The sequence below is a fragment of the Zonotrichia leucophrys genome, chromosome 3 (assembly GCF_028769735.1).
Source record: "Zonotrichia leucophrys gambelii isolate GWCS_2022_RI chromosome 3, RI_Zleu_2.0, whole genome shotgun sequence".
Classification (NCBI taxonomy): domain Eukaryota; kingdom Metazoa; phylum Chordata; class Aves; order Passeriformes; family Passerellidae; genus Zonotrichia; species Zonotrichia leucophrys.
The window spans coordinates 85,122,570-85,147,315 of NC_088172.1; the positions used below are offsets into that span (position 1 = coordinate 85,122,570).

Here is a 24,746-nt window from a genome sequence, read left to right on the forward strand (position 1 = left end):
TCCTGTCCCAGTGATTAACTTCATCCAAAGAGAAGAAACCTCTACACCACCAATATTTTCATCTTCAAGCATCAGTCTTGTGTCAAAGAAGGAAAGAACTGCAAGTCAGAGTCAGATGTGACCTACTAAAACAATCAATGTGCTCCCCATAGTACTCTTCACTTCATCCCTTCTTGCAGGTCTCAGAGGTTGGCTTCTAAGAGCTTAAAAGCTAAATAAACTGCTCTGGCACTCTTGTCTTTTCATTTTCTTTACCACAGTCTCTCATATTATCAGAAACACCTCTTCCAAATTAACTACAGCATCCATCCCACATGAAGACATGGCAGTACTTGTGTTTATGTGGCAGGTACCTGCAGCTCCACAGGTCCTAAATAACCAGTTACATGGCCAGCCCAGGTAGCCACTCACCCACTCAGCATCAATCCACAATTTGAAATTATGGGGTTATTTGGCCACAAACTGAAATACATGGCACGCCTTCTAACCATAAACCCCTTCTTTATTGGGGAGGTGAAAAGATTTCCCAGAATAAGTGTGGAATCTCTCCTTCCATGAATATATTCCACTGTCCTAGAGCAATCTGCTCTAGTTGACCTTGCTCTGAGCAGACAATCTCCAGAGATACCTTCCAACCTCAACCATTCTGAAACTGCTGCTTGCATTTGACTTCAGCAAATCACCTGTCCTTCCCACACTGTGATTCCCTGTGAGGGACAGCACTGACTCCTCACGACACTGCTGTTCCACTCCTCTCCCAGCATGGCACATGTAGACAGGTGTCCAGCGAGTCTGTCCAGCACTGGGACACAGCTCTTGGAGCAGTGTAACTCAGCCTTACTTGTGCTTCCACACTTGGCTTGTCAATACAGGAAGGTACCAGAGAAACCATGCAGAGCTCCTGACCACTACCAACACCTGCAGGCAGTTAAAATCCACGGGCCTGGAGGCATAATTAGCATTTTCTACTTCTGGCAGTCATGATAAGATGAAAAGGAGTTATAATTTTATAAATACTGTAGTGCTGGTACCAGGATGCTTCCTATTGGTTCCAACCACCGAACAACAGCCAAACACAAAATGGTTCACATATTGTCTTGAAAAGATCTTTCAGGTGATATTTCACATAAAATTATTAAGGAACACTACCTCAGAGCCAGTGAGCAACACCCTAAGTGATGCTCCTCTCAACCAACAGAGTCTAAAAGACTTGCATCATTTTCCGTTTGTGCAATGACAGTATGTGAGACACAGGAGGCTGCAGCCACTGGAAACAGGAAGGAATATTCAATTTGGCGACAAATTTCTCAAAACCAGCTATCAAGTCTATAATCCTACAGATCAGAGGCAGAGCAAACCAGCTCAGGAAACCAACTCCCTAGTGTTTGAATACTTGTGCATTATGTCAGTGTTTGCTGAAGCATTCTCAGAAGACTTCATCATCTTCAGAGAATATTAATCAACCTTGGAAACCCTGGAGTCTACAATTAACTAAAAGCTTGCTGCTGAGAGATGGGTTTCACCTTCAACTCCAAGCACAGCCAGGCAAGCTCAGGGCTGGAGGTGTTTCCACTTGGAGAGGGTTACAAAGGTGACAGATCCACTGCTGGCAGTATGGTCACCACCTCTGCATCTCTGGCCTTTGGTGGTGGTTGTGTTTTGGGGTTGGGTTTGTTTGTGGTGCTTCTGCAGCCTCCCAGAAGGGGATGAAGTGTCTCATCACAAGTTCTGCATTTCAGACAGATTTGTCATTTGTACCTAAATATAAATCAAATACACAGGCACTGAGTGGGCGAGTCCATTGCCTACCTCAACATCACATGTAATCATATCATGATCAAGTCTAATCCTAGAAGCAGACACCAACAAAATAAAAGCAAATGCTGAATTAATTTACCAAGAGCCAAAAAAAACCCCTATAAGCCCACATCCATCTGTGCATCTAATCAGGTTTTAAACTAAGCCTTTCTCTGCCAGTTGTTTCAGAAGAACCCTCCAGGTCCCCACCGTTGCCTCCAATATGAATCTACCTATTGCTGAAGGTTTGCTGCCATCACACCATCTCCAGTGCAGCAATTCCACTCCATGAAACAACAAACAAATCTTAACAGGTTATTCTATATCTGAAATCCTCTAGTAAACTGCTACACACCTTTAAAGAAACATAAAAGGCACTTATAAGACTCTACAGCTTATGCTATCAATCACTTCAGAAAGAAAAACAATTCAGCAGCAGCCACTCCAATTGAGAGTGCTGTGAAGTTCAATTGTCACTGAAATGCTTTGTTATTACCAGCCTGGGCAGAATGAGCAAATATACCTCTGCAGGTGAGCTATGAATGAGCAATCAGCACTGCAGGCTGCAGCTTGAAGAGATAATAGCACACAAGCAGCCACGATGCTTCCTTGCACACAACCAGGCCAGGATTGGGCTGACAAATTGAGCAACACAACATTTCAGACATTCCGTCTGCACGTTAAAATAATTCTGAAGGAAAAGGTACTGAGGCTTTCCTCTCCCAGTACCTAAAAGCAGGAACACACAGATACAGACAAGCATCAGTGTTTGGTCTGTTCTCAGAGAAACTGAAGTTTTATGATGCTTTTATCCCACTCTTTGGCAAGAATTCAGTACACACAGTTGTCAAGGGATGGCTTGACAGCTGCCATTTCAAGACACAACTTTTTCACATCCTAACAATACCAACTTCCCAGTTCAGTGTCAAATAAAGATCCTTTAAAATATGCAATCTGCAATATAAAAAGAATGCTTCATGTCTTGGATGCCTTCTAGAATTAAGGCCACTCTTTCTTCACTATTTGTATATCTTTTCCTAGCTACCATGACCATGTGGTGAATTCCAGGATTTCAGCAACATCAGGTTTTTTCAGTGGCAAGGCCTCTGCCACCCTGAAGCCTTCATCCACTTATTCCAGGCTTTACCTTCAGTTGTGCTGATACAACTTTGCTCAGAGAAGATAAATGAAATAATTTTGGTTAAAAAGAAAACAATTCCGCCCCTTTTTAGGTGAGGTGGGCTTTTTTCTCCTCGCTCTCTTTTTTGTATTATTAAATTTCAGTACAGCACAGATGTGCAAAAACCACCCAGTGATGTGGTTTACAAAAATAGCCCCTCAAAACAGTTGTATTGTTACAACTGCAGCACAGGGCTCTGAATAAAAGAGTAATTCCCACTGAAGTTGTTTGCAAAGGTACGCCCTGATCATAATTAAAGGACTAATGCCCTCTTAACAGTTTTAATCTTTTTGTGAAGCATAAGGGAAAATCAAGAGTGGGATGAGCAAAACCTGGAAAAAAAAATGCCAAAGTTCACTTTCACCAAAGCACACATAGGCTTAAGGATAATAAACTAAAACTCTATATAGAGTTCCTTTGTGGCTTCCTTTTCACCAGTAGAAAGTTACAGAAGAAAATCCATGGTCGCCATGGTCCTTTCTAAAATTTATGTCAGATTTTTAGTCATATGACTCCCATTTTTTCCCCTGCAGTTGGTCATGCACAATCTTCCAGTGAGACAGGTTTTTTTTTTTTCTTCTTCCCAAGCAGACATAATCAAGTGGTGACTTCTCCCATTTTTTCCCATTTGGGCAATCATCAGGAAAGGAAATAAGCAGCTGATACCTGAGCAAATATGGAATGCCAGAAACAGAGCAAGTGTTTCTCTCAGATGCTCTGTCACGGTCCCATTCTCTCTCAGCCCTATCCCAACACTGTGAACAGAGGGAAGCACATACCTTGTCACCTCCTGCTGCAGTCGGGAAACACTGGGCACATAGAACATCACCCCAAAGAAAAGCAAAGGCTCATTGGCAAATTTGTCCAGCTGCTTCTTCAGAGGCTTTTCCAGTTCAACCCAGCGGTCCTGCTGGTTCTTGCTGAGAAACCAAAGGCCGAAGTAGTGAGTCTAGACAGAGAAACACATGAGTGTCAGTTTACCTTTGCCAGCTAGATCACTCACACGATGTCACAAATGCAAATAAGAACAGATGGCACTGTGTACATTTTTCCATATGCAAAGTCAGAGTAATTTCTTTTTTACTGCTTTTTTTAATGGGACATTTTGAAGACAATGACAAATTAATATTGCAATATACTTCACAGTGCACTATCTGCCTTCTACCATCTCTCCCAAATGCATATTGAAGAGCTCTACATAACATTGTGGGATAGGTGACATAAATGATTTACAGAAAGTGCCTGAGTGTTTTCTCAAGGGACACCTGTGCTTTGTGAACAGACAGCAAACACCAAGCCTGAATTAAAGTGCAAAGGCTTCATAAGACTTTGAATCAGGCCCACTGCACACAAAGGACAAGGACTCATCCAACCAGAAAAAAAAAATGCAAACCAACATGCATATGTCAAAATATATCTACCAATACCAGAACCATTTACCCAACATGGAATTGTTCACTCTTATTTTTTTTAACTCACTCACAAGGTTTTATGATGGACAAGTATACAGTTAGAATGTGCACATCACACAAGTTGTTTGCCCTAGGCTCCACAGAAATGCCGGGTTGGAAACCTCAGCTGTTTCTTGCCCAGTGCAAATCTCAATGACTGTAGCAGCTCCTGTATGAGCCACGTGGGACTGCTGCTGGTGAAGAGGAATTAACACAGAACAGCACTCAGAACTACAGCTACAAAGTGGCAATAAAGCTGCTGAAGGAATAAGCAATCCATCATGAAGGATTTTATTGAAAAGCACTTAAACATCAAGTACTATGGCTGCAGATCTGAAGAAAAAGTGAAGAACATTGTAGCAGACAAATTGCAGATGTTAAACTTTGCAAAATCCACCATGAACAGCCTATTTCATGCTGGTATGGATGTTTCTATAAAAACCATTGCACACACCATGACTTAGCACACAATACAAGTACAAGCAATACAATACCAAAAATTTTAAATGTTCACAAATGGCAACAAACCAGTAGGGAAGCACTGCTCCAACTACTTTATAGCTGAAGGCATGCAAGAGACAAACATGCAAGACTCTGAATGTGAGCACAGGTGTACTTACTTTAGGGTCTCATTACATGCATATTTTCAACTTTGGACAACATCCAGACTAGCATTTAACTAAGGTGATAACTAATTCAACTTGATTCCTCATTTAAGCCTGACAAACAGCTTGAGCATTGCTCAGTCTGGTACAGTGAAGCAAGCTTGTTCTTTTGTAGTATTTCCTCCTAGAAATTAAAGGTATCTTCAATAAATCAGTCAATCAATCAATCTACCTAGGGCACAAATAAATCAAGAAGTCAGCATCTCCCACAGGATAAACTTCAAACAAAACTAACCTCACAAATGTTCCCTGATATATTTCTACTCTCCCTTTGTAGTCACCAGTGGATAAAAAGTTCTCTCTGATGAGTTCACCTTGGTAGTAATTAGATTAAAATGAAGGTGGGAGGGACAGTGGAGGCAGCAAAGAAAAGGAATTAATGTGAAGGCAGAAAAAAGCAGTGATTTTACTACTTCTAAAGGGAAACCCTTTAACACACTTGAAAATCACTGCAGGGCAGCTCATCCTCAGCAATAAACAGTGCAGAGATGCAAAAACAGAGCTTCCATATTACTTGGAAAAGTAAACATTCAAAACAGCTAGAACCCCAAATCTGAAGTGTGAAGTACTTGTAAAACATCTACCAAAGAAGAAGATTTGGACTCTGAGGCCTAGAAGAGTTATTCAAGGAATTCAGGGATTGCAATTAAACAGCTCCAATGAGCACAGTCCCTCCCCTCTGAGTGGGGGCTGGGAGACAGCGCCAGTTTAGATTTGCTACAGCAGAAAGGCTCTTCAAGTACCAAATGTAGAAGCAATCCCAAGGAACAAGAAGTAAATGAAACACAGTGCTGTTGAAGCTTCTAGATTACAGCAGGTACTGTGGAGCAAACAGGGCAGCATGCATTTTGCACAACTAGAAGACAACTGTTTTCCTGGAAAGCAGCCTGGAGAGGATCAAGCTACTGCAGCTGAAGCACAGGAACTGATAGCAGAGCAGAGCCCATGTCTCAAATTCACGCACTTTGGAGAGACACAGTTATTTGAAAATCAGGTCCCTGTTGCCAGCAACTTCACTTCTTGAAAATCTCATGTGTTTTTGAAGAACCTGCAGTGGAGGACTCCTCTAGCCACTGCTGTACACACCTCAAGAGACCCTCCCCACTACGAGTATCAGTGATCCCCAAAAAGGAACACAAGAACGTGGGACTGGAAAGGGATGGACCACCAAGTTCAGCGTGCTATGAGAAGGCGTTTGGCTCTCCAGAAGGTGAGTCATGCCATGCTGTCCAGTCCACAAAGCATCCCCAAAATTAGCTGAGGTTATAAAAAAATGGGATCTTCTATCTATAAGCAGCTGATTAAAAACTAGGCTGATTCCAAAAGCTGGTCTGTTTGTCCACCTGCACAAAGTGAACCACTGACTTCACTCGGATTTCCATGGAATCAATATCTATACCTACACCTGTCAGGCTCTGAAGCAACACAAGTTATCCTCGAGGTTTTAAAATTTGTCTCACCTACCACACATGACTTCATAAGTGGTACCAGGAAATTGGTTCACACTCCTCCAGGAGCTGCAGTCCTCTGCTAAAGCAGCAGACAAGAACCAGAGCACTTGGGTGCCAGAATGAAAAGGTGATTCTCAAAATACAGTGCATCCCAACACCAGACTTACAAAAACTGCACTGGGAAGTCTTAAAATAGGTGACATTATAGCTGCCAGTTCAGAAGGCAACATACTTGTTTTGGACTTGGCCTTAGCTATCCTCCCAAGTCCAGAACTACCCCTGCATATACGCTGGGCCAAACAAGGAGAATGGTCACCTTCAGGAGATGACAAAAAATCACTAAACCAGCAAATGTCATTCTAAAAGATTCATCAAGCCCAGCTCAGTGTTTGTTAAAGAATCTGGTTAGTTGGCCAAATAAACATTTATCCTTGAGAAAGAGATAGAGCTCCAGCTTCTCCAGGCAAAAAACCTTAAGCCTTGCTATCCCAGGGCACTTGAACAGAGGGGAAGGTGCCATTTACAGCAGCCATTTGCTTTATTCATAGAAGGACAATGTTTTATTCATAGAAGGTCTTTTGTCCAAGCACTGTCTGAACCCCATCTCGGCTTTGCTGGCAAGACGAGTCAAACCAAGCCACACTTGGAGGCAAGCTGGCTGCAAAACCCCATGTTTCAGCTGTGCCCTGAAGGAAAGGAGCCCCTTCTGGGCCACTAAAGGTCAGAACAGCAGCAAAAGGCCAGCTCTGCACAGTGCACAGCACTTGCCTGTGGTGCTCAGCTCACCAACCTCCTGCTTTGGTTTGGGGCTTACAGGATGACAGTGATGGACATACCATTGTGAAATTTGGCTCACAAGAATAATTCTGGTTGGGAAGAACCTTCTTGCCCTCTCTCCCACCTACAATACGTCAGAGCACACCACCTTTAAACATTTTAACATTTTAGAAAGTGAACTAAAAAGAACAAAAAGGATAAGGAAACGTGAAGACTTCCAACAGATTTCTACAGATTACTATGCTACTTCAAGTAGGTTCACTTAGTCTGGAATTGGAATGGAAAAATTACATTATATTGGGGAAAAATCCTTTTCATAAACTGTGAACATACATACATAATTATAAAATTATATTTTTGGCCTTGTCTTTCCTCTCCCTTCCTCCCCTCTTGTTGTCTTTACCTTTTACATAATGCTGGAAATAAGATCACATTTTATTGGAACCAGTAACTCTTCAAGTAGAAGACCTGATGCTTTGTCAAGAGCTTTGCTGAAAAGGATAAAACCAGATTTTACAGTAGTTACATGGCTCCACTTTCTGCTGACCTGCTCCTGAACCCTGAGTCAGTCAGGCAGGGAGTTGCATTCCCCAGAGATCAAATAGAAATATGCATAATCCGCCAGATACTGTTTTTCAGTCATGTGTGGTATGATCGACAGTCCCTCACAACAAGGCATAATCTCAAAGAGTTTTGCTTTTCAGCAGGAAGGGTTTGGACAGTTTTTTGTTCATTTCTAAGAATTGGACTGAGTGAGACATGGATGCATTCCTAACTTGAAGGTATAAGCCGTGGTACACCTGGGATTTATTTGAACATAAAACCAAACTGAGACTGCAAGGAGGAGACAAACAGGATTTTAGCACTGTTTTGTTAGCATGGGACTTAATAAGGGTTGGCTTATCCTTACTTGTACATCACAGCTTGCAAATCAGGATTTCTAAGAAAAGGCATATGCCAGCTGCAGGTTTTGCTGCATTCAGGGAATTTTAAAACTCTCTCTGTGATATGAATGCTTGCAAGGATTTTTGCCTCAGGTACACTTAACACGCTTCTCTACTCAGCGATCCAGTTGCACAAATCTTGTAGAAATTTGAGCTTTGTGAAAATATTTTTGACCCTTCAATAGAATTTGGGTGGACAGTGAGGTCAAAAATGATGGTAAACCTAGAGAGGAAAGGGGACAGTCATCAAATTACCTCATCATCCTCACAAACAGTGGCAGGAAGACTATGGGGCAGAAGAATAACTGAATTTGGGGTCTGAAAGAAAGAACAGCACCAGGCACCTCCAAGCTTGCCAGCTCCAATTATTCCTCATCCAAGGAGCAAAAGAAGACACAGGGAGACCCTCTCAGAGTTGAAAGAGCTAGGTAATTCTCTCCTTAAAAAAAAAAAAACAAACCCAAAACACCCACTTCTGTCAAAAAATGCTGCAGTGTTGAAATCTGAACTTTACAAAACCAGTTCAACGTTGCCAAAGCCTTGTTTAGAAAAAAAAGCAGGGAGGGTGATGAAAGAAGGGGAATGCGTTCCAACAACATCAAAGCATTCTCTTCTATGTTGTTAAAATATTTTTTTATCTTGAAACACAAACTTTTTGTGCTGACATATTTCTTTTTGCATGACAGAAATAATTTGGAAAATTAAAAAAACCCAAAGCAATAGAAAACCCCCATGGAACTGAACATGGACCTACACAGCTTCCTTTGCTACTCTACTGTGTAATTTCATTTCTCTGGAAAATTTTGGAACTTCAGGCTTTGTTCCAAAGTGGAACCAAACACGTTCTGAGATCACAAAATGCTTTGTGGAAAAGGACACTGACCCCCTGACAGAGCTATTGTTTGCAAATGCAGGTGGACCTCCAGAGAGAATCAGGAGGCCCCAGACTTCTCCTGCACCAACTAGATAAGCTCACAAGGAACATGAGGAGAACCACTTCATTTATTTCAATGCTTTCTGCATTGGAAGGAAAGAGAGAACTTTGGTTCTTCCCTAAGGACACCCTAGAGTATTCCCAACAGAAAGGAAAAAAAAATGGAAAAATGATGCATTGATAAATCTTCATCTCTGTAAGTAAAGGGAGGAGAGGGGAGATGATTCTACTAAAATTCATATTTAAACCAAACAAGCAAACAAACCACTCAAGTATGAAATATACTATGCAATATTCCTTCTGCCCTGTTCCTGCCTGCACATCTTCCAGCCTATTCTGGACACACACACAGAGCTCTCTCATTCTTCTCCCATTTTTATCATTATTTTAAAAAAATTGTTTAGTTTTCAGATATTGGAGTTATTTGTATGCTATCTTCCAGCTGCCCCCACTACCATGGGCAAACTGAATAAAACATTGAAAGATTTTTAATTTCTCCAGCTGTGCTTACAGAAAGTATCAGCCAGGACAGCCAGATGATAACACAGCAACTTCCAGGCAATGGTTTTCCACTTATGATTTGCAGAAGTGTAGAAGCATGTAGGGAGCCCACAGAAGGTAAGAAAAGTCAGTCAGTTCAATGTGCCATGCACATTGGAAAGGTATTTCTATAAAGGATTCAATACTTAAATACTAAACACTTCAACACAGCAAGAAGTAGAAAAGTAAGGATTTCAGTCTTGAATAAAGACTGGTTTCTTTGACATTTCCAGAAGCATTGGGAATGTGAAAGAAGACTTTTAGGATTTCAGATGCGAAATATTAAACAAAACCAAAAGGAAGAAAAACCCCACGAGTAAAACACAACTGTTAGTGTTACTGTTGCCCTCTTCGGTTTTATAGTATCAAGAGTATTTACATAAAGGCAGATGTTTAAAAGCCGGTAGTCACCTTCCTATCTGCATAATTCAGCCATCAGTGCCGTGAAACTAGGGCTACATTCAGAAAAAAGTTACTGTAACTTGTCCTTTGGCATCCCAGCTCAACAAGTAACACTCGCGGCTTTCTAAGAAAAGAAACTCGCTGTTACAAAGAGCTCCCAAAGCCAGGACGGACGAGCAGCAGCCCAAAGCCCCGAGCGCCGCTCCGTGCAATCAGAGTGTGTTTGTCCAAGCTCCAGCTGCTGATCGTATCTGGCCAGCCCTGAGAACAACATGACTCAAACGCACAGACTGCCCGAGCTAAAATCGCGTCCAATTACCCAGTGACAGATGGTGCCTCCCGAGCCGCCCTTACCTCGCGCAATTCCAGCCTCTGCGCGACAGCCTCCAGGCACTCCTGGCCCGTGCTCTCCACGGACAGGGTGCACTCGATCACGTTGCTGTCCAGCAGACGGATCCTGGTCACGAAGCAGTTCTTGCTGAGCACGTTGTAGCGCCGGGTGCGCCGCAGCTTGAGCCCGAACGGCATGGCTGCGGACAGCCGGCGGGATCGGCCCTGCCCCGGCTCTCCCCGAGCTACCAGCGCTGCTGCCCGCCCGCCTCCGAGGCCGCTTCAGCTGGCACCGCTCTCCTCCACAAACGGAGGGAGCTGTCCATTCCTGGGGCGAGCTCCACGGGATTCCTGCAAAACACACGCACAAGTAAGTAAGGAGACCCAAGTGCGAAACAAGACGTTCCTGAAGTTCAGCGGGAAAGAACTTCGCATTTTAAAACCATGAAATAAACACCTCCACACACAGGATTGCCAGGTACTCACTACATATCCCAAATGAATAACTTATACAACAAATCTTCCAAAATACTGTGTTGGCGCTGAATTTAAAGAACGGATTTAATCGCAAAGCCGTTCTTTGAGAGGATCAGTACAAACAGCAACTCTACAGGGCACTCATCCAGAGGTGCTAACTCTCCCACCATTACCCCCACCACAGGGGTCTATAACATAATCTTCGAGTTTTCATGCCCTCGGGCCAGCTTTGAAAACTGGTTTAAAAACCTAAGGAATAGAGGCTTTGAAAAGAGGCGCGATCTTGAAAGAAGAAAGGCTGGCTGCGGGTCCGCAGGAAATGCAGGCACTCAGCACCTCCGAAAAAATCAAACCTAAAATATGCATGTGAAAAGCAAGAAGCATCCGAGCCATTTCAGAGGAGCCTCCTCCGAGGCGATCCCTCGCGTTTTGCTGGCTTCCATCCCCAAACCCTCCTAGGTGCAATGAGTAATGGCAGGAACGCGGCTGCCAGAGACCGGGGCAACACCGAGTGGGAGGAAGAGAACGCATATTCTAGATACTCATTCTAACTAGCACTCCTAAAATTTATCAGGGACATATGCAAGTGCTGAGCCAAAACACAACGTAGACAGAAGAACTAGAGATACGGAGTAATGACATTTAAGATGTATGATCCTCACTTGCAAGAACCACTTCCTTTAAAGTGAAACAAACCAGAAGAGTTTAGCTAAAACCAGGTTCAAGCTAAACTAAAACAAAGCATTTGCACTGACATAACCAGCTCTAAAATGCCATTTTCCACGTGCCGAAAGGAATGAAGCAAATAGAAAATTACTTGCCACCCGGTCTTCCTGGTTTTGTTTGAATATTCTGGGGCAAAAAGTAGAGGAACACTAATGGTGGCATTTAAGAGTCCATTTCTCTTAACCAATAGTACTGCAAATGAAGAACTATATCCCATTTCCTCATTTCTTAAGAGAAACGAGGGAAGGCAGTGCCAGCAGAGTATGCATCATTTGAATGCACCAGCTGAGTGTGACATTTCAAACAGATAGTACATTGCCCACACGTATCCCTTGGCACAGAACTGCATGAATCAGTTATTTTCAGTTTTTACTGAATTTAGTTGCTATAGAGATAATTAAAAGCTGCCCAATGGTGACTACAGTGGTTATCATTACACTAGAAAAATAACTATCACATTTTTACATGAAGTGTACTTTCTAAAGCCAGTATAACTTGACATTTATTAGGGAGTTAGAGCAACACAAACAGAACATTGAAAAAAAAATAAACACACAAACAGAAAACCACTGGTTAGGTGTGTGACTAGCATAGTAGTCTACCAGCATCACCAGACAAAAGCCTAGAGACTAAGGGAGCACTGCTATTTGACTGAAGTGCAAACAAACCTATCAAATTAGCTGCTGTGGTTTAATCTCCCATTTTTAGCTTTCATGGGTACAGACATAATGTATTATTTTCATGTAACTGCATGAGAGGGCTGTTATACCTTGCATTGCTCTAACATCAGAAGCCATCAAAGACATAAATACATAAATCCTCACAACAATCTGACGAGGCAGGGACATGTTACCCAAGACTCACACAAAAGAAGTTGAAACAAACATTCACCAGCTTGTCCAGCACTGCTCAGAACAGTGGCTGCAGATCTCACCATCACCATGCAGGACTGCTTCAACCCCTGGCCAAGTACTCACCAACTGCCTTACTGACCAACCAATCTGAAACTACCGCCTGAATCTGAAAAGTGGGAAGAATGAAAGGAAATTACAGAGAGGAAAGGGTGGGGAGGACTACATCTTATCAAGGACAGCATTTTTTTTTCAGTCTGGCTTCACAGACTATTTTAAGTGGGACACAAGGGGAGTTTTAGCTAGATAATTTAATTTCAAAAAACACTTTTCTCTTTCATTACTGTTAGTTGCACACATTTCCTTGCAGAGCACGATCCGTTCCCGGTATAGTAATTGTACAGTTAGCAGTAGCCTAAGGATGACATCAATGTTAATTAAAAAAACCCCAAGTGTCTGGCCTTGCTGTCCAGGTAGAGCTACAGCTGGACAAGGCATCCCAGAAGGGGTGTGTGGAAACAGGCTATTCTGGAGCAAACCCATCAGCTCCTGTGTACCAGAAATGTCAACAGGGATTGGACATTAACTGCTCTAAGTTGTGTCACACACTCAGGAAAACAAGGCCAGTATTTCCCCTGCTTTTCAAAAGCAGTAAAGGAACAGGAGTTTTCCCTTAATTCAGCTGAGGGCAATCAGCTGGCACCATTTTCTCAAGGCGCAGGTGTACAAATGGTTTAATGGATGCACTCTGTGTAATACAGACTGGGTTACTTTTCCATTTAACTTAAATATATATATGAATGCCCAATGACATCTCACTCACGTAAAAGATCACATTTAACCTAGCTTCCAGTTAAAGAATTAAATGGAATGGTAAGGCTGGAAATGCTTAAAAACCACTCAGATTGCCCCAGCTTATAAAAGCTGTTAATTCTCAAATCAATGCAGGTGTCTTGAGTTTTTTGTTTACACATATTCTGGATGTCTGACCAATTTCTCACTGGGTTTTCTGTTAAGGTTACTAAGTATGATCTCAAAGACAAGTCATTTACAGGCACCTAAAGATAAAATAGGTTTTCAGTGTTTGCATCATCTTAAAACCATCGGGAGCATTCATTTTTATTCATAGCTATTCTGTACATGACTGAAAAAAAATGCCATTGAGAGACAGGAATGTTTTGGTCTTCCAAATGAAGGATTATTCCATTACTGGATCTCCTTTCCCCATTTACAGGTTGCCTGGGAGAAGCAATGTCCCTAACAAAGTCATCCCAACTGTGCAGGCATTCACAACACTCCCCTCCTCAAACTCACTCTTCCACTTAAAACCAAACCAGTGAAACTAATGCAAGCCTATAAACAGCTAATCAGATAACCATGAACTTGTTCTGATGTTAACAAAGGATTTCTATTAAGAGTATTTCAGGTGTGAAAGGGAGACATAACATCTTAAACTAACATTTTCTCTTAAGAATTTATTTTTCTGAAGAGAAATTACACTGAGCTCCTTTGGGTACTTTTTTTCTTTTTTGTGTATCAATTGCTCTTTGCAAATTAAGCTCATTCTAAGAAGTATGCTGAATTAAACAAGGTTCTTAGAGCATAAGCTTTGGAATTTAAACATTCTGCTAAGTGGAAATTCCTTATGTTTAAAGTACATACTCTGTAGGTCTACAAAACACACACAAAACCATAAAGTCCTTCAACCATTTCTCAGAAAACAGCTACGGAAAAAAAGGTATCCTAAATGCAGCTTGAAGACAGATACAATATCTTTGTGGATTCTTGGTAAAAATTTATATTCCCCTACTTCAATGGACCAAGAGAAAACTGAACAACAAGACAGTTCCTTTGCTATCAAATACATTGGAATCAGACTCTTTATGGTATTTACTTGAAAAAGCCATGAGGGTAAAGTCAATGGCTGTGGAATGGGGAAGACAAAAATGAGAAAACACAATAAAGAATGAAAACAAATTTCAAATTTGACACAGAATAAAACTAAACCTTCAATTCATGATCTCATGCCAAGCACAACACAAGTTCTCCTAAGAGCCTTCACTAGCAAAGAGCTTATAGAAAACCACGTAAGTCTCAGCTCAAGACACTCTTACCTATCTCTTTCTCCATGTGTGACTGAAGGGAAACATCTCTCTTTGCCTGGAAGCCTTGCCAGTGTACTGCAAAGGCAGCAGACACAGAGGTATGGATCTCTCCAACAATATTTGATTCCTCCACAGCACCACTGCATCTTGCAAGGGGGAAAGAAGGACTCCTTGATCATTCTTGCAAAAAATCCTTCTCAGTATAGAAGGGGTTTCAAGAGGTATCATTTCCCCACTGTCCAATCATAGAATACTGCTGTTCATGTACCAAAAGGTAGGGGGGAAAAGGCATAACTCATACAACCAAGAACATCTTGCAAGCACAATGCTGGGGACCGAAGAAACATCTTCAAGATGACACAGCTATAATGGTTTAGGCAGGAAAAGGCTAATCCATTAGTGCTGTTAGTGACCTTAGCAACTACTCGTCTTCACTGGCCAGTCCTACATGAAGAAATAGGTCAGATTCACACTGTCATATACAGCACAGAATGGCTTCTGATTTTTAAGAAAACTTTGTTGGTTTCTCCATAGAACAGAAATTCTACTTAGGAATTTAAATTATCTGATACAGATAAAAATTTGTGCTTTTCCAAACCAGTAGTTTTCTTGTTGTTTTTTTCATTTTTAATGAGACATTGCGGTGAAACCAGATCAAACCATTACTACTCAAAAAGCAAATGAAGCAATATTTTACAGGTTTTCCAAACCTAAAATGAAAAGAAGCCAGAAATACAAAAAATTCTTCCTCAGTTCTGCCAAAGTCAGCTGGGGCTGGTAAGATTTTTGTTTGCTAGTAATTTTAAAAGACAGACTGAAGGTATCAAGGGAATCCAGGTTGCTTGGTGGTTCAAGCAGAGGAAGAGGCCATCAGGCAGAAGCTGCTTTGCGAGGTGAAGGGCACTGCTCCAGTCGCTGGGCATTCTCCCACTTAGTTAGATTTATTTGAAGGCCAGAAGTGAAGAAAAGCTTATAAATAATTTGGGGCAATGTAACTCTCAGGACATTTCCAAGTACGTGACTCTCTCCTCTCTTAGAGACAACAGGTACAAACTGTACTACATTCAAAGGAGCATTAAAAAAAGAATAAATATCATCTGATACAAAATGCACTTAGAGCAGAACGCTTTCCTGCACTTCGTTTGCTTTTGTACGTAATTTCTGAGACTCCAGGAAGAAAGCAATTATGTCAAACTGCAGCCTGTATTTACCAACAGCACCTGGCAGCCCTCCAGCATTCCTGGCACTGCAGGAGCAGCAGCACACCTCAGGGAAGTATGTAACCCTGGGCTGGGCAGCGACCGCAGCACGGCAGGGCAGCTGCGAGCGGTGCGCTGGCCTGCAGCTGTAGGGAAGAGTGAAAATAACAGGGCATGGGAGACAAGGTCTGGCACAATCCATCTCCATCCGGCTGAGCTGTGTCTAGAGGAGGAGATCTCTCCCGTGAAACAGCTTTCTCTCCCTTGAGTGCTCTCATGGCAGTCTCATGCAGGTAGAGCACAGCAAGGAGCATTTTGTGCCTAACAAGGTGTTTGTAACCCACCCAGTTATGGGTGGGAGTCCCATACAGCCTCTCAGGAGCCTAACTCATCTCTGGACGGAAAAAAGTGGTATTTAACCCTTACATAATAATAAGTCTTCTGCCACAAGGCCACTATCTTCAACTACTTGTTTATACAGTCCCTGCCGAGACATAGGCCTCATCCTCAGGCATTTAAATCTCCTTAAAAATTCTTGCAGGCAGGAATTTAAATATTTCCCTAATCCAAACAGTAATAAAATTATTAACACTCTCACCTCTACATTCTGGAAGAGGAGTCAAATTACAATTTAATTTAATTTTTATAACTAATATTCTGTGCAGAACTTTTAGAGTTTGTAAGCATCCAGAGATGCCATACCTGTGTGCATGGACAGAAGCCAAGGCTTCTCTGGGACAATGAACTCAGGAGACAACTGTTACTGTTACCACTACTGTGAGTCATCAGACAACAGAGATCAAGAAACCATCTCAGTTAGCATTTCTACTTTCCCAGTCCAATCACAGCCTTCCCTTTCCAGGAAAACTTACATTCTCCATCAGATCCACCTCTGCTGTAAGAGATGGTTTTTGATCTAAGTTGTTGTTCATTTTCATTGTATCCAGCTTGGGTCAGTTTCTCATTTCAGTCTAGAGAGGTTTAAATAAAGTCAAAATAACGATTTCAATTCAAAGTTAGAATTCTGCCTTTTCCTCTCCTTTGCGGCAGTACCCAAGAGAGTACATACTCAATAATTCTGAAGCACGTAAAGATTAGTTCTTCCACCACTTGTTATTCCCTCCTTGTCTCCCATGTGAAAGTACCGCATCTTTAGTGTAAACACACCTTTTTTGTGCATCCACAGAACTATGCAGTTTTGTGGGCACAAATCTGTCAGGCAGCACCTAAGTCCTCTTCTGTGACAAGATCCACAGGGACCAAATATTTGTATAGGTTCTAGCAGGCCTGTGTCCAACAAAGATTCCATTGCAGACAAGATGCGAACTTCCCAAATTGTGAATTAGCACTTTATCCATTACTTCCTTACTTATCACTCCAGAATACCCACAGCAATTCAACAGGTCTTTCTAAGGCAACTACTGATGGAGAGCTCTTTTTGAGGTAATCTAAGCATTCAAGTTAGGAGTAACATCTGCATAAAGTGGCATACCTACATGACACTTGCACTGCCATCATGATCAGTTTTAATCCACATCAGTAATGAATGCAGAGTGACCACTCCCCTTTGTACCCTCCCACAATGTAGAACATTGTCTTCTAAAGTTCAAAAAATGAAACAAAAACAACCTACCAAACCCAAAATGCCAGACTCCAGTACTTTTCCCTTCCAACTAGGAAATGCTGCCTGTCCATGCCAGGTGTCTGCAGCAGCTCCACCTCTCTGTCATGGCAGGGTTTAGGTCTGCAGGGTACAGCAGTTAACCATTTACAACCCTCTCACACTTTGGCTATGTCATTGCAAGACCTCAAATTAGACACAGCCAAGAGCCTGGATGGCACCTGTCCAAGGATGGAGTTTGGTACCTGAGGCAATCTCATTTAAGAGCTCACTTCTGCCAGGAACAGAGAGGTCCTGATCTCTTCTCCCTCCCTTAATTCCAGAGCACATTACAACTTGTTTTGTGCCAGCTCTGAAAATCTGCTGGAACCTCCTCCTGGTTTAGCCACTTCATTCCTCTAACTCAGCAAGAGAATGTGATCCTTTTCAGCTTGGTTAGTGAGTTTAGATAGCTCACAGTAGAGCCCAGAGTGAGTAGTTCAACTGGCAGAGGGAAGAAAGGAACCATAGAGCTCAGAGAAGGATAAATAAGAGCAATTCTGCCTTAACTGAGGCAGTTGGTCAGGTCTGGAGAGCAGTTTGTGAAATCACAGCCCAAGGAAAGATCCTGGTCTCAGCAAGCAGAGGAGCTCCCCAGAACATATCCCCATTATTCCTGTATTGCAAAGCTATGTTGGAACCAAAATTGCTTTATCTGAAAATAAACTGAAAATGAAACTGAAATAACCAGTTGATTCAAATTGCACTAATTTTTTGTTCCCTCCCTCCAAAATAGAGCATTCTGTAATTAATGTCTATAAGAGGAGTTAATATTGCAACATCTCCATGTGTTATGTTTTCTGCATGGGACAAGCCATTCAGAAGAGGAAAGGCAAGACCAAGACCAGCTTTCCGGTATTCTGGCACATCTTTCTTTTAGAGCTCATACAATAACTGGTTTCTAAGTGCCAGCCTTCAGGAAAGGCATGAGGTCCTGCAGCCTAAATTTTCACTGAACGCTTCATAGTAATCAAAGATCAGGAAAGCCTAACCATTATTGTAAGGGTCAACTATTTAAAACCCATTATAATCCCATTAAAAAAAAAAACCATTATAAAACCCATTATTTAAGTGACTTAAAAATGTCTGAGTATATTTGACAGGATTCTTTACCTTTTGTCCCTATTTTACCCCTACTGGCTACAATCAGTAGCAACATAGTATTGGTGCCATTTACTTTTCCACATAGTTAGTTAACTTTCTAAAGGTTTTCAACTTCTTCAGACTTGCTGGAGCTACAGTGATTTTTAAGAGGTTAAATTTCCTGCTAAATGTGATTGATGGGCATGCAAAAACATTACAAAAACAATGAATGATATGCTTAGTAAAAACCACAGAAAAACTTCTTACAGCATGCTTCATTATTCTCTCATGTTACAAAGAAAGACATGAGTAAAACTAAGACGTTCTAAACACAGGATAACATTTAGAGCGGAATCAATAGCTCCAACAGATCTAAGTATCAGATAGGACGTCAAATTATATACCCCAGAGCATTCTCACTAGTTAAACATCCACTAGTACAAACTGCTGCCAGTTGGTGTATAATTTTAAATAATACAATAAAACTTTATTAAAAAGAAAGACACAAAAGTTCAAACATCACCTATCCTGCTTTAATGAAAATATATCTATCCTCAAGAGGTGGCCTGCAGTTTGTTTCAGTTCTGCAGTGGGTTTTTGCAATGGAGCAGTAACAAGAGAGCACTTGGAGATTAGGAAGCAAATAGCCACACTGCTCATGAGACTGAAAGATGTGCCTGCAGCTCATTACATGGCTCTGGTGTCAGATGGAGACTGGAAGCTGCTTACCTGGACTCACACAATGCTGCTCTCAGAGAGCAGCTGAGATCCTGCTGAAAAGGTGTGTAACTGCAGCAAAATATGGCCCCATGCATTTAATTAAGGTGTTGTATTTCAGCTTCTGCCCTTCTTCTGGTTTTGAAATGGCGTATACAAGTGAATTTTTAGAATTTCTGATTAGTGATATTCTTGCATACTTTCCATTCTTATTTTTTTTAATCTCTATCTATCTATGGAATATAGTAATGTCTTTCAAATAAACAGAAATTAGGAAAACCTGGGTTATAACTATGGATTTCCAAAATGTATCACATTACCTCCAACTCTTGCAAAAGTCAAAAAGGTATTTGTTTCACATAAGGAGGTTGCAACATACGTGGATTCCTTGGCCCACCAGCAAAGAAAATGTTTTCTTAGTATGTACAGTTGGGGGAGAGGGGAAAGATCAACAAGAAGCACTGAATTTGCAACATCTCAAATGTTAACAATGCGGTGGCCACTCTAAACTGCCAACCTGACCTTCTTCTTTCAGGAACAACATCCAGTGCTGCTCCCACTGATGTCAGTAAGAAGATTGGCAGCAAGTGAAGCAAAATCCATGCCTGAGAACTTGCAGTAAGAATAAAACTTTATTCAGTTTCTTGAAGTTTAGAACAATGGTCTACTCTCCTGGAGAGGCTCAATTAATCCCATTCACATATTAGGCAATGAACAGAGCGAATGCAATGGAGGAAAAGTGGCTGCAGGTAAGCAATGAGAGCCAAGCACGATAGGGTGAAGGAAATAGAGAAGAGGGGGAGAGAGAGAAGAAAAATAAAGTTGAAAAAGCATGCACACTGTCAATCCCAAACCACAACCAGGCACATTGAGTACACAAGTAGATACTTCACACAAGATCATAACATGAACTTTTGAACTTGCACAGAAAAAAGCCTCTCCACTACTTAATGCATTAAAACATCAATGCTACAAAATGCTGAAAAAATTTCTTCAAGTTGCATCAAAGGAGGATTATATTGTGGGCACATGCACGAAGAAAGCAAATCTGTTATCTTTACTGAATATAGCCCTTGATGTAAATCACAGAGCCACAGTGAATAACTGCATTTGTTTCGACAGCAAAACACCTCATCTGAAATACAGAATAGCTGCCGGAAATGAGCTAATGGCACTTTTCTTTCTGTATTAAAGGATTATTTTCCAGTGCCCACTGTGTGGGCTTAAACACTAGACTGAAACAGTCAAAATACTTAGAAGTAAGATTTATGGCTAAAAGGGGGAGGCTGGGGGAAACCTGCTTTGAAGTGACTGACTTCTTTGACCGGTGTCTCAGAATTACAAGGCTACAAAAGAACCCCTCTCTGTGAGCAGCCCCCTGCATTCTTCCTTCATCTCTGTGGCAGATCATATTGATAAACAAGATTTGAAAACAATTACCTGGGAATCACAGTGTTGGATAGCACACAGTGACTGAGATATTATGAACAACAAATGTCTTTTTATTTTCTAATACTTTTAAACAGATATCTTAAACTTTTAACTTATACCTCAAACACTACCTCAGCCATCAACATTAATCCTTCATCAGTGTGTTTTCAAAAGGTTTCAAATGAGCTCGAGAGAAAAATCAGGAGTTTACTTCCAAAGTATTCCAAAAGGTGTTTCTAACTGCATTGATAGAGGAAGAAATTGCACTAACTGGAACCCCATATTCTTTCATTATTCAAAAGTAAAATTATCCTTTTTTAGTTGCAGCAGAGCTATAAAAGATTGGTTTAGAATGGCTGTTTATTTCCTCTAACACATTATTTATCATTAGTTCTATTCAAGAGAACAGCTTTGCAGTGAAGGCTAGGAAAACTAATAGCTCTGGAGTGCAAAATACATGCTGTAGCTTTATACATAAACCCACTGTAATAAATTCTAAAAACCGTGGCATGCCATTCTTTGTTCACCTTTCCAAACAGTACTTTGATAACCACTTTACAACCTTTCACCATAAGCCTGCACAAAATACTCACCCTTTAACATATGGTGATAGCTTTATTTGGAATAATATCTGAGGTTATCAGCTTTTAATGAGATTATAGCCTGATTCTTTTTATCTCCCCTGTTAGAGAAAGTAGTTGTGTTGTAAGGCTTCGGAGTAAAAAACTGCTTTGCAGAAAATTTGACTTTGTCATGAGCTGAAAAGAAATTCTTCTTTAAAATAAACCATCTCTATTTATTGCTCATATTAATAAATTTTTATGTTAACATTTTAGCATACGATTGGAGCAATAAACATCAAAATTTATTTGCAAGCTTGTGACCCTCTGTAGCTCCTGTAGTAGACTTTGTATATTAAAATGAAGAAACAAAAACCATCAAAACAGAACACTAACATTTTCTTGTTTTGCTGTTCTTTACAAGCAACTCAACTTTGAAACACAAGAGTTAGTCTGACTTCTAGTTCTCAAATGAAAAGCAGCAAGGTTACTCTAAATTTAAATTGCACAACTTATTAAAATAGCCTGGATCTAAGCAGAACTTGCACAAAATCAAAACACCTTCTATACAACCACAGGTAGGTGTATTTATTGTATGTTTGTATCAAAGTGGCACAAATAGGCCTTTGATCCACTGGATCCACTGCAGTGGTCATTGAAGTTCTGCAGGCAAAGAAAAATACTATATATAGGTTTTGTACATTTATTTTCTTCTACACACAAAACCTAAACACCAAAAGAGAACAAGGTGGAGTAAAATAAATAATAATTAAACAGCCTCTCTGTATGCATCAGGTTATCTGAGTTGTTATCACATAACTGGACTTGCTGAAGCCTAAGGGGACGAAGGATCCCTAAGATTTACACTCAGTTTAACTGCAACACAGAGAGAAGCAAGAGAAGAAACAAGGAACAAAAATAAAAAGTGGAGAAAGCCCATATGGCACAGCCCTCCCTGTAATTCTGTCTCTGGTTAGCAAGTTGGAAGCATTTCATTTCTCTGACTAGAAGCCTGATAGTCACATTCCTCTGTGGCTTAATGTGGACATGGACTACAGACTGCACTCATGTCTTAAAGGAGCTAAATGATTAGCACAGCAAGCCCACAGACTCCAAAAGGGGTAGCAAGAAACCTTACATTCCCATCCATTTGAAGAAAAAGGAAATTAAATTTCTTCATTCCTAGTTTTGTTGCGCAGTAGGCAATGCTGTGTACATGTAGTGATTGCCTTTACCAAAAGTAAGTAAAATCTATCCTTGGCAGTAGTGAAGCCACTCAAGCCTCCTGAAGTGCTGTTAAGTGCGACCCCGATCCTGGAAAATCAAACACCCTGTACCAACACAGCCAAGCCTCCAACTTCAGCCTTTCTAAAACCAGTGCAGAGTGGCAACAGGCTGAACAGAAATGAAACAGCAAAGATGTGACACCAGCGTGCATTTCATTCAACAATTTACCACAAAGACAAGCCTGTGCTAACACAAATTCCTATAATCAGGGAAAAGCAAGTTGCTGTTTGTGATGAATAAAATGGAGCAGACTAAGCCATGCCTGATGCTGTCTCACAGCAACATCTACTGCAGACAAGACACCAGTGTCAGGGGGCAGGGAAAAGGAAATGCTCCCCACCAAGCGGCCACAGCTCTGCAATTCCACCCAAGCTATTTATTTATTGCTGCTAAAGTTCAGCCTTCCCATTTGCAGATGCAAAGTTATGGGAAAAACCTGCCAAGAATTAACTGGCCTGCCTTTTTTTAAAATGGTTAGCTGTACTTTTGAAAGAGTTACTAAGGACCAAAGGGTCACAGGGTAATTATTTACAGAATGGATGCCAGGGATGAAGTGACAGATAAAGCCATTACAAAGATCATGCAGAGTAAGGAATGAGAAATTCCTGCAATTTATTGTCTATCACTGTGAAGTGTGATTCTGAGATAGCACCAGCTCTGCTCTTTCCTCTTTATAGTCATAGACTACAATGACTCAAGACCTTTAGTTCTCCATTTCCAACTTCATACTGGATCTATTCAAGAAGCTAAAAAAAGAAGAAATCAAGCCCGTCACACAGCAGATAGACATCATGAAGAGGTGATGTTGCCTTGCTTTGGTTTGGAAGGTATCCAGCCCGATTGTGAAATTAAGAAATTAAGTGTTCCCTTTCAGCTAAATAAAAGCTGTGGTTGCAGTACAAACCACGGCCCTGCACTTCAGCATAAGCAGGGTTTACACCCTGCTCTTGTGGGAGGGTGACTGGAGGCAGCACGGTTCAGCCATGACTCTCTAAGAGGGAACAGGATCGCTGGAAAAGTTTTAAAAATCCTTCTGAAAGACAGAACAGCTCATATCTTCCCCAGCCACTCCCCCACTGCAGAATACAGGACACTCAGTCCAGAAGCATTTTCAGTGCCTAAATATAACACAGGCATTCACATAGCATAAATAGGAGAATCCTTCTGAAGTGCTGTCTTCAAAACAACCTCCACTTTTCAGTAGGGCCAGAATTCAAAGTCATGTACTGGCATGTCAAATTCCGGATATCCTCCTAAGAAAAATGAATTTATTGTTATTATACCTGGCTATTTTTATAAATTTTCTGGAAACAAGAAGCATTAACTGTGTTTAATTCATACTTGTACACCTTCATGTTTCTCTTTGGTCACAAGCCAAGAAGAAGATTTGATGGAATATGATCATATCCTTATGGGATTTCATCACATCAGTTTTCATTGGCAACCACTGATTACATACAACAAAGGAAGCAGCCAGATTTTTTCAGTCTTTTTCCTAAGCTATGATATATAAACTTATCAAAGTAAAAAGTAGCTGACCCTTAATATTACAGTTCATGCCAAAAATAATATGAAGCTATTAGAATCCCAAAACCTAGAATTCAATTAGAAAATGAATACTGCAAAATATCCAAGCATAAGCATTATGATTATATCAAGAAAGAGTAAGCAAAATGAAGTGGAGCTTTGAAGAAAAGCTAACCTGCTACTCATGATGGACAAATTTCAAAACTCTTTGTTTCTATCTCTAAACTCTCCAGCAAACCAAACATTTTAATTGGCAGTAGGGTGTATGTACTGGCAGATGTCTTCTGACAGTGACAAGGACAGCACCAAATCTGCTACCCTGTTTTCACAACGGAAATTCAAAAAATAAACTAGTAGAGCCAAAAGACCAAGATGATATTGCTGGAACCATCTTCAGGTCACTGGGCTATATAAGCAAGAGTCAAATAGCACCCCCTCACTACTATGACTTATGAAAGTACTCAGCCTGACACTAGGAAAAAAACAGACACTGTTTATTTTGTTAGTTTTAAGTTAGAGTGGGAATTTAATTTGCAGAGTGGGGAAAAACATCACTTTGGCATAAAGTGGAGAGAGAAGAGGGAGAAAAAGAAAAAACACTGGCAAAGATAAGCAAAGAATATAGAGAAAACATTTTTTCAGTGCAGATAGA

The 24,746-nt window shown here is 41.0% G+C and overlaps 1 protein-coding gene across 3 annotated transcripts in view; it reads right to left on the reverse strand.

The window, feature by feature from the left end:
- Positions 1–24,746, reverse strand: part of PTPN14 (protein tyrosine phosphatase non-receptor type 14) — a 110,749-nt gene that overhangs the window by 60,747 nt on the left and 25,256 nt on the right. For 2 of the 3 annotated variants that reach the window (XM_064709105.1, XM_064709107.1), the window contains exons 2-3: positions 10,496–10,822; positions 3,757–3,926 (exon numbers count right to left, since the gene is read on the reverse strand). In XM_064709105.1, the coding sequence (XP_064565175.1) occupies positions 3,757–3,926; positions 10,496–10,669 (344 nt within the window). In that variant the 5' untranslated portion in view covers positions 10,670–10,822. Of the gene's footprint in view, positions 1–3,756; positions 3,927–10,495; positions 10,823–10,957; positions 11,246–24,746 lie in introns of those variants that run through there. The other variant, XM_064709106.1, reaches the window with a different exon arrangement.